Genomic DNA, 10,427 nt, shown 5'->3' on the forward strand with positions numbered 1-10,427 from the left:
GCATAGGCAGACCTTGATCTCTCCATGTAGCTGAGGAAGGTCTTGAACTTGAAAACAAAATCATTGTGTGTGTGTGTGTATACCTGTATGTTCATGGTGAGTATGGGCACGCTCATGCTATGACATGGTGTGGTGGTCAGAGGACAATCTTGGATGTTATCCTTGTCTTCCTGTTTGAGACAGGGTCTCTTCTCACCACTGCCTGTGACAGTGTCACTGGCCCATCAGCTTCTGAGGTGTCTGTTGTTCCTCCTTCCCACCTTACTGTAGGAACCCTGGGATTACAGATGTGCACTACAGCCTCCAGCTTTCACACGGCTGCTGAGGATCCAAATGCGGGTCTTCCTGCTCGTGCATCCATCATATGCCTTTCCTACTGAGCCATCTCCTTGAATTCTGACCTTGCTGCCTCCATCTTCCCAGTGCTGAGATCACAGGTGTACATCCCCATGCTGGTGCGTGCAGTGCTGGGAATTGAACCCAGGGCCTTGCACTTGCTGGGGAAGTACTCCGCCATCTGAGCTGTGCTGCATAAGTCTTTTGTTAATGAACAAGCATGGGCCTGCCCTTAGAATGGAGATCATAGAGCTCAGAAGAATGCTCTACCATCTCAGTATGCCACGATACCTGGGGCCACTTCTCCCATAGTTGGTACCGGGAACCATGGGCTTGAGAGCACTGCTCAAATGTATAGCTTCATTTCTGTCACTTTATACAGTGCTGTAATCAATCAGTGTCCTCAAAGAAACACCGTTAGAATAGAGGGAGGGACAGAGGGAGGGAGGGAGGGAGGGAGGGAGGGAGGGAGGGGGAGAAAGAGAGAGAGAGAGAGAGAGAGATTGATTGATTGATTTTATATCTGTTTAACCCAGACCTTATAAAAAGAGAGAAATTCCATGGTTTTCTGCATTTAAGTTTGGCTTAAAGTTAGACTAGAAAATAAAGTGACCTGAATTGGGAAAATGTCAGTCATCACATTGTATTATCCTACAACTTGATCTTTTTATAGAAGAGAGAGCACTCATTAAGTTTTTCAGTTGTCTGCCTCCACTTGCAGGCGCACACAAGCTGAGTGTGGGTATAGGCTTTTTATGCCAAGCCTCGCCAGGGAGGACCTCAAATCATACACTGGTAAAGACGGGTGCTCTGATTGCCTTTATCCTTCGTGATGATGGGTGTTGGCTGCCACTGACCCATGACCTTATACAGTTAAAAATAACAGTGTATCCCTTCAAAGGCAAAGGCTGTCTCAAGGTAACATTGTCAATGGGAAGAAAATGTATCTCTAGTCAGTCTCTGTTCCCCACAGATGGTAAGACTCATATGGACACATCTTATGCATATTATCAGGGAGATGAGAGCTTTGGGTCATGCCTGCCACCACTGTTGCCGTCTCTTGTCCAGCAAAAAGCGGTCTAGCTGACTTTTAGGAACCTTCTGTGTCGTCCAAGGCTGATTGGATATCATCCTGATTAGATGAGGCTTACTAACATTATCAAGGGTGTTCTTAAAGTCAGCTTTTATAAATGTTCATCTTACCTACAAAATACCATCACAGCAACATCCAGACAGCACCTGAGGGGACAGCTGGGCTTCAGGCCTAGGGAGTAAAACTCTGCCAGTCAGCTCTTGCTAAACATAGTCAGTTCACATATAAGTTAATTCTAATCACTGTGCGTTATGAAAATCTGTTGTCTTGGTAAGATTGACCACATATTCCAGTTTTTACAGAAAGTGGGGAATGCGGATGCTCAAAAGGTAGGCTTTCCTCCCAGCAACACATCTTAGCCAAAAATGTTGCATCTCCGTGAATATGTGAGTTAGTGAAGGAAGGAATCTAAAAGGAGACAGCACTTTCAGACTGTGTGAGACAATAGTGCACGTGTGGAATCTTCTTCCAGAGTAAAGAGCACAGAGCCTATGCATCAGGAGTTTTAATAGCTAATGATTAAGCTTAGAGAGAAGTGTCAGCTAATTGTTATGGGGTAAGATAGAGTCCTTAGATGATTCTAGTATCACCAGAACTGATGCAGTTGCAGTTTAAGACAACTCTGGGGCTGTCACCATCTTTGAGTAGATGTAGCGTAGTGAATACAGGTAGGAGAAACTCTCTGTCACTGGCTGCCTGGTTCCTTCTTATGTGTTGAACAGTGTTTTACTACCAGTAAAACTCCTCTTTATGTCAGTTGAGAACCCAGGAAATGCTGCTGAATCCATGGAGTAACAGCTCAGTGAGAGGCTCTTTGGTATGTATTACCCTATAGCCACTGCCAGAGTGCATTACGTATCAGCCTTGCAGATTCCATAGTGCGTCAAGGAAACACCATTTTCTTTCCTTTTTAAAAACATTTTTAGTGCTTCTACTAATTTGATATTTTATGCGTGTGTGTATGTACATGTATGAGTGTAATGTGTATATATAGTTGTATGTGAGGTGCATGTACCTGTGTATACATGGAGGCCAGAGGAAGATATCTTCTTTCAAATTTAAGATATCCTGCTCTATCCTGCTCCACTATAGTCCTCTGAGAAAGAGACTCGTGATTTTGCTGTGATAAAACACCATAACTGAAAGCAACTTATGGGGCCAAAGGGTTTATTTGACTTCTACTTCCAGGTTACAGTCCCTCATTGTGGGATGGAAGCAACCAGTCATAACCAGCAAAGAGCAGAGAATGAATGTATACATGCTTATCTATGTTCCAAAAACAAGGAATGTTTTGATCATATGCTTTTTCCCATCCCCAACTCCTCTCAGATCTTTCTCACCTTCCTACCCATCCAACTTCATGTTCTTTCCCTCTTCCATCTCAAAAACCAACAATAAAACCCAAAAACCAAAAGAACACACCCATTGCAGGAAGATGCTTTTCTCGGGAGTCCCGTCATGCACTGGCCTGTGGCCAGAACAGTGTCATAGGATCATATTATTGCTGTATTCCTTTAGCAGAACAGTTGTTGATTTTCCCCTAGGCCCAATGACTTAGTTAGCCTCAGATTCTTGGCCACTTTTGCTGTGTCGGGTACGGGTTCCATCTCATGGGATGGGCCTTAAATCCAGTCAGAAAGTGGTTGGTTAGTACCATAACATTTGTGCCATTGTCGCACTAGCATGTCTTGTAGGCAGGTCACATCTGGCTACTTACGTGGTTGCTGAGATCTGAATTCAAGTACTCATGTGTATGTAGCAAGTATTTGTAGCCCTGAGTTTAGTTTTTATATCAAATGTTTATATGATAATAGTTTAACTTCCACATTGTGTGATACTCATTTAGGATGTGTGTATGTGTACATATCATATTCAGATAAGAGAAGGAAGTAATGGGAATACATTTTGTATGTACTTCACTGCTGAACAGTGGTTCCCAAGGCCTCTGTGATTTTCTCAGTGACCTTCTAAGAGCCTACAAGAGTGAAATACTATCCTCTTGTCACTGGGAAGTCACGCCCTAGAAAGCTTAAATGGGGCTATACTGTGAGAAGAGGCAGCAAGATTAACATGCCAGTCTCTGTGCACTGCACTGAGCCTTGGTTCCCAAGTGAACGAATGGTCTTATCAGTAGAACCTTTGACCAACGGTCACTAAAACACACTTGTCTCCATCTGCTTCATTTCCACAAGCAGATGGAACCACCAAGACCTGGTTACAGTGCCCTAAAGACTGTAAAGTAGAGCCTGAACTGTGATTCCACTTCAGAGTGCATCCTGTCAGTGTCATGTGCAGAATTAGGCTTTTGTGTCTTCCCTAATATCAGTGAACCTTTATACTAAAGATGCTTTTATGGCCAGGGGGAATGCTTTGGGTAAAGCACTTTGTACACAACAAAGAGAAAGGGACTGTGGGAGGAGGCAAGGACTGGCCTGAAGTTGTCCTCTAACCTCCTGGTGTGTATGGTTTTTTTTTTTTTTTTTTTTGGTTTTTCGAGACAGGGTTTCTCTGAATTTCCCTAACTGTCCTGGAACTCTCTTTGTAGACCAGGCTGGCCTTGAACTCAGAGATCCGCCTGCCTCTGGGATTAAAGACATGTGCCACCACGCGTGTATGTATTTTTAATTTTATGTCTATATGCATTTTGCTTGCATGTATGTATCTGCATGCCAATTGCCCTCAGAGTCAGAAGAGGGTACCAGATCCCCTGGAACCCAAGTTACAGACAGCTGTGAACCTAACTTAGGCCGTCTGGAAGGAGAGTTAGTGCTCTTAACTAGTAAGGCAGTCTTGAAAGAACTGTTTCTTTCTAGGCATGGTGACACTTGCCTGTAAACCCATCCACATGAGGCTGAGGGTCCTGAGCTCAAGACCATAGCCAGACCCGGTCTAAAAAAGAAAAAAGGAAGGAAGGAAGGAAAGAGGGAGGGAGAGGGAGAGTGAGGGAGAGAGAGAGAATGAGAACTAATGAATTCGTGGGAATCATTTCTCTAACTGGTGGGTGTCTCTGTTGGACCCTGTCAATGTTTCTTTTGTTCCTTTGTGCTTTAAATCATTGATGTCATTTTTTTTTTTTTTTGGATGTTGTGGGGTAGTGGTGAAAGTGGTATGTGGTGTGTGTGTGTGTGTGTGTGTGTGTGTGTGTGTGTGTGTGTTTTAACTACTGACTGTAATTGGAGCCTGTTTGTCTGTTCCTGGCCCTCGTATACTTGGAGTCGGACCCTTTATGATCTCCTCCTGATCTCTCGCCTATGTTCTGGTTGGGTAGTAGTGTCTCTGGTACCAATTCTACCTACCATAGTTCAATCCTTTCTCCTGATGGCAGGAATTTGGTTTGTTTGGAGATTTTGACATTTGCAAATGAAGACATGGTAGATATTCTAGTACACACTTACATATAAATTGTATATACTCTCTATAGCTAGCACATTTCCACTTACATAAGCATTTTTTTCCTGCCTTTGTTCATCTGAGGCTAAGCACAGACCTGTGAGCTGGAGGTGTTTGGGAATAATTGGTTTTAAGATAGTCAGGTCCTCGCCCAGGGCTTCTAAGAAAGCAGCTGAGCTAATGTTCTGGCCGTGTTCTCCACACCGGGCTGCAGTCCTCTGCTTCAGTCTGTCTTTATGAAGTGAGCTGTTGGTGTCATTTTAGGTAACCTTGTGGGGTTTTAGGCCAGAGTTCATGCAACCCAGGCTGGCTTTAACTTGCTGTGCAGTAGAGGGGGGCCTTGAACTCCTGACCCCCCTTTCTTCACCTCCCGATTGAACTCCCAGGTATGGCTTTGCTTGGTTGGTTTGTTTTCTTGACTTTTGTTGCTGTAGTGTTGGGGATTGGACTCGGGGCTTTGTGTATCCTGTACCACTTCTGAGGTTTTTGAAGGATCTGTAGTCACTGGATGGTGCCCAGTAAAAGCCTTCGTAGTTTGTTTTAAGACAAAAATCTTACTTTATGGTCCAGGCTAGCCTGTGTACATCCGGTTGGTTTGGAACTCCCGGCAATCCATTTGCCTCAACCTCCCAAGTGCTGGTGTTGCATGTGTGAGCTACCACATCCATGTGCTTTTAATATGGGTGTTGATAAAGGCCTGATTGTTAGCGTTTAGTCTTAATGGAGGAGTAAGACTAGCAGCTCCTATGCAAGGGTTATTGGTTCCATTCCCTGGGTGTGACCAGCTGCGTCTGCTGTACTTAGAGGTAGTACTGCTGACTCGTGTCCTCGTGTCCTGTAGACAACAGGCTCTGTGTGGTAACGTCAAGTAGATGCTGGTGGTTTGAGGAAGGGGAAAGCATGTCGCCAGGTGTCCATTCTGGGTTTTCTCCACTTCAGCGTGTTGCAGAGGAAAAGAACGACAAAAGGTGGGAGTGCCTCTTACCCCTCTCTGCTGCGATCTGAGAAGTTGGTTCTTTGATAAAGCAAAGTGGTCCTTGAGTTCTGGTTCTCTAGCTGGCCTGTCACCACGCAGACTAGAAATTACTTGCTGTTAAAACTGACAAGGAGCTGAAGAAACTTATAGATTACTAGAAAAGCACTGATAATTGTTGCCCAGTATCATATAGATTTTAAACGTTACAAGTTTTCTTTTCTCCTAGCAGAACATGTTAGAGATAACTGAGTTTTCCTGAAAAGTTTTGTAATAATGGGCAATAAATACATCACTATTCATTGATTTTATGTGGACAAAACATTACCAAATGGCCTATTAATTTTTTTCCCAGTAATGTTTTACCCTCTGACTATGTATGAATTGTGTCATGTTAAACTGCCAATCAATGTTTTTATCTGATATTAAACTTTTTTTTTGTTTGTTTGTTTTTTGTTTTTTTCGAGACAGGGTTTCTCTGTATAGCCCTGGCTGTCCTGGAACTCACTTTGTAGACCAGGATGGCCTCGAACTCAGAAATCCACCTGCCTCTGCCTCCCGTGCGCCACCATGCCAGGCTATATTAAATATTTTTAACTTAAAAAAAAACAAAAAACCTGGCACAAGGCCCTGGGTTCAGTCCTCAGCTCTGGGGGAAAAAAAAACTGACTAGGAGCAATCTGCGGAAGAGATGAGCCTTGCCTGGGGCTTTGGGGAGGATAAGGAGGTAGCCTGCTTATTGAGGAGCAAGAGCAGAGCTGTCAGGGGTCAGCCGCGGGGGGGGGGGGGGGGGGTGGGGCTCTGCCCTTGGTGGAAACTCTTCTTTTCTCTCTTTTCCCTGCTGCTCTTCCTAGGGGTTTGGCCACGTCTCAGAGATGTGCGGCTTGCGTTTAATTATATATACCCCAGCCATACAGTGCAGGCAGTCCTATCTAATTTATCCGTTAATTGTGCTGTGGAGCGGCCTTGCAGGAAGGGAGGCCGTGGGAACTGGAGCTTTTAGAGGATGGATGCCAAGATGCGTTAGGACGTCTCTAGATTCATCCAGGAGACCCCACCATGGTTCAGGTTACTGAGGTACAATATGTAGTGGGCTGCTGCCACCGAGCCCTTGGGCTTTGTCGTTTCCTGGGAGGTGCTGGTTGTTTGTGGCCCCACAGGGGTATAGCAAGAACCAGCTGTACCTTTTTTTAAACCCTAACTCAGTAGGTCTCAGCTATGTATCTCTGATATGTGGAAAATTGTCTGCGTTAGTTAATGATAATGAGTGGAAGGGCCAAGATAGGAAATAATCATTATAGATAGGAAATAATCATTGTAGTGTAGTAATCAGGACAACTATGAAAATTAAGTTAAAAATCAGGGGCGAGCATAGCTCATTTTTAACCTTTGACACAGTAAACCATGACACAGTAAGCCAGGGGCAAAACTTGATTTATCTGCATCTGGCCCTCAGATATTTTTATTAATATCACCCAGAATCAATACATAGTACAGTGTTACCTGAGCTGCATTACAGTTCTGTTCAGATTTTCTCTCTGATAGTGTGGATCCCAGCTCTGTACAGGATCTAGTGGAGGGTCACCAAAGGACTATGGGAAGATCCATAACATCCTTTAAGAATCTGTCAAAATGGAGATCAACAAGAAGTGAGGAAAAAAACCCAGGGAAGAGAAGCCGTCAGCAGACTGCCATGGCTTCTATCCCAGTGCTGAGAACAGAGCCAGTGTGTGTGAGTGTGTGCGTGCGTCTGCGCCTGAGCAGAGCATGCTCCGGGGTGTGCTGCGTGCAGCCTCTTACTTAATGGGAGGCAGTACTTTAAGGTTGTTAAGGAGATATCTTCATGGTGTACCCTGAGTTTCAAAGGTCATGGTCACCCCATGCTCATAAGAATAATAGGGTTCATAGGGAAAACAGTTCTTGCCAGTTTTCATGTTAGGAAAGCAAGACACCTGCAAGTACATACATGTTTTCTCTGTCGCATGGAATCGGGTTGACCTGGAAGGCTTGCTTACCACACAGAATAGCAGGGAGCCATGCCCACGGCCACTACCCCATTTAAAACACTTCAGTAGGCTCATCTTACCTTACCCGGAGTACAGGTGCTACAGGAAGGCCACCTTCTGTTTTGGGACAGTAGGTTTTAGACCACATTTTACATGCAGTTGCCGTGTGCCCCAAAGTCTGAAAAGATGGCCTGCTTTTCAGTCTTGGAGAGGCAGGGTGGGGAGTGATGTGCAGATCATCCCCAGAGCCACTTGGTACTTTGAAAAGTCTGACTATCACTCCTGGATCCGTAACAGACTCGTCAATTCTCTGTCAGTGACTTTATCTGCCTCTTTTCAGACCATCTCTAACACAAACAGAAGGATTTCCACGAAAGACCAAATAGCTTCCCAAGCTCTCCATCTTGTTCTCTGTTGCTGTTTTCCCTCAATTGTGTTCAGGAATAGATGATTATAATCTTGCTTAATTCTTCTGCTCCTTTCAAATGAGACAAGAGGTGCTGGTTTTATTTGGGGAAGGGGTTTTATTATTTTCTTATAATGCCGAACATGCCAGCGCGCTCTGCGGAAGAAAGGAGATATTGGGTGTGCGCCTTCTCATCCTTACCAAGCACTGATGTTTCCCCTTCTCCACAAGAACCCTCTGGTGAGAGTCAGCGTGGACTACCAACCCTCATGTTAAGAGATGCGAAGGAGCGCGTGCTGAGCTCCTGCGACTCAGAACCTTTCTGTGTTTGCCTGCTCTTTTTGTCAAAAAAGACAAATGGTCATTCTGTTGTTGTGACTGTCTTTCTGTTTACAGTTTCTGGTCCCCAAAGACAAAGCAAAAGAAAATACGACAGGACTTGAAGAAGCCGGTGATGTGGATGATTTAGTAAGTACTGTTAACGTGCACCAGGTGCTTAAAGACCGAATTGTCTGAGCTGTAAGTATAGCCACCAAACCTGTCACTGCAGACGTGGTTTTTATTTGTGCACTAACTTCACACACACCAGACGCTCCTTGCACTGTTAATTATTACCATTACAAATCTAATCATATAGGTAATTTCATAATGGGAACTCCTGTGTTCTGCGGTTTCAATTGTAGTGTTCATTCAGATTAATCCTCCCCTCTGAAGAGCTAAAAAAGGAGCCAGGGAAGCCATTCCCTTAGAAGAAAAAATGTTATAATTTCCTGAAATTGTTCTTAACCAGAAATAAGCAGTGTATCGTGCAGTTTGTGTGGGTTGACAAATACAAACATCCTTTTAAAAGCCCACTTCCTAAATGTTCTCAATTAGCTAAATAGAAACAAAGCAGGCTGATGGGCCTTTGAAGGCAGCCCTCGCCACTCTACGCCGTGGGTGCTGGGAAGTTGCAAATGTAGGCTTTTGCAGCCATGTTTGGGAAAACCATGCACTTCAGTATCACAGGAAAACTGGAGTGATGACCACACACTATGTGGAAAAGTTTTTAGGGTTGACATGAGAAGATATTTGGTGTTTAAGTCCTAAAATAGTTGGCAGAGAATGCCAGTGCAGGTTTGTGTGTGTAGCTAACTGGAACTGCAGGTCTGAGGGCTGCCCAGTTCCTTTCTGAATATGTTGTTCTTGTTTACAGCTGGACATGATATAGATCATGGATGCCTGGGGAATCCAAGAGAGCCAGCTCCATGTTGCTGAGAGCTCCGGCAGCATCTCTGAGGCCATGCAGGGGGACGTGAAGCTCTGGCTATCATCCTAGCAGACAATTTGGGAGTGATCACTCCAGGTCTCAACATAGTGACCACAAGTGCATATATTACAAGGAATAACTTAAACCCTATTCAAATTTATAAAGAGTCATTATTTTCTGATTGGTATATCATTTCTTGTGTGAAGTCTCATTCTTTTTGGTATATTATACATATGCATAGAAGTTTCTGGAAAGTAGACTTCATCCTACCCTGATGCGATGGTGAGGAATCAGTCAGGTGAGGTTAGTGGACTCTTGGAGTCATGGTGTGGCCCCAGGTGAGATCCCCGCCCAGTTCAGGAGTCATTCACTGGGTCTGCCAGTGGCAAGAATGACTCCTGCAGAGGGAGCAGCAGTGCCTAATTTTTACCAAGTAGGCGAGTGGGGAGCGTCACAAGTAATGGCTGGCCTTGAAGCATTTTCACCCCCAGTTTACCTTGTTCAGGTGACTTTAATGGATGGGAAGGGCAGCACAGTTGCCCTGCATGTCAGTTTGGGAATAGCAGTGTTCTTGTGAAGGGAAGGCCTTTGTTCAGCTCAGTCGCTGTCATGTTGACAAAAGCCTCACTGTGGAGCCCTGGCTGTGCTGGAGCTCGCTTGGTAGACTAAGCTGGCCTCAGACTCGGAGATAAGCCTGCCTCTGCCTCCTGAGTGCCAGGCTTCACCACACTCAGCCCAGGTGCCCTTTAAAGCACCCCCAGCAAGGACAACGAAAGCCCGGGATGCCTGTGACTTATCTTCAAGTCACAGTGAGAGCTTTGTTCTTTAAATACTAGTGCACTGTTCTCACTCCTCCTGAGCATGGCTCTGCAAGTGTGGCCCTGTAAGGCCTCCTGCCTTCCTCAGTGTGGGGATTCCCTGTTGGTAACATCAAACTAGAAAATGTCCGAGTCAGTTTAGCCTGACTGATCTTG

The 10,427-nt window shown here is 44.8% G+C and overlaps 1 protein-coding gene across 1 annotated transcript in view; it reads left to right on the plus strand.

Moving 5' to 3' along the window:
* Nucleotides 1-9,614, plus strand: part of Xrcc5 (X-ray repair cross complementing 5) — a 93,978-nt gene extending 84,364 nt beyond the window's left edge. The window contains exons 20-21 of the mRNA XM_029539368.1: nucleotides 8,601-8,672; nucleotides 9,400-9,614. Of these exons, the coding sequence (XP_029395228.1) occupies nucleotides 8,601-8,672; nucleotides 9,400-9,414 (87 nt within the window). The 3' untranslated portion in view covers nucleotides 9,415-9,614. The remainder of the gene's footprint in view (nucleotides 1-8,600; nucleotides 8,673-9,399) is intronic.
* Nucleotides 9,615-10,427: the final 813 nt, after the last annotated feature.

Source organism: Mus pahari, chromosome 5 (assembly GCF_900095145.1).
Source record: "Mus pahari chromosome 5, PAHARI_EIJ_v1.1, whole genome shotgun sequence".
NCBI lineage: Eukaryota > Metazoa > Chordata > Mammalia > Rodentia > Muridae > Mus > Mus pahari.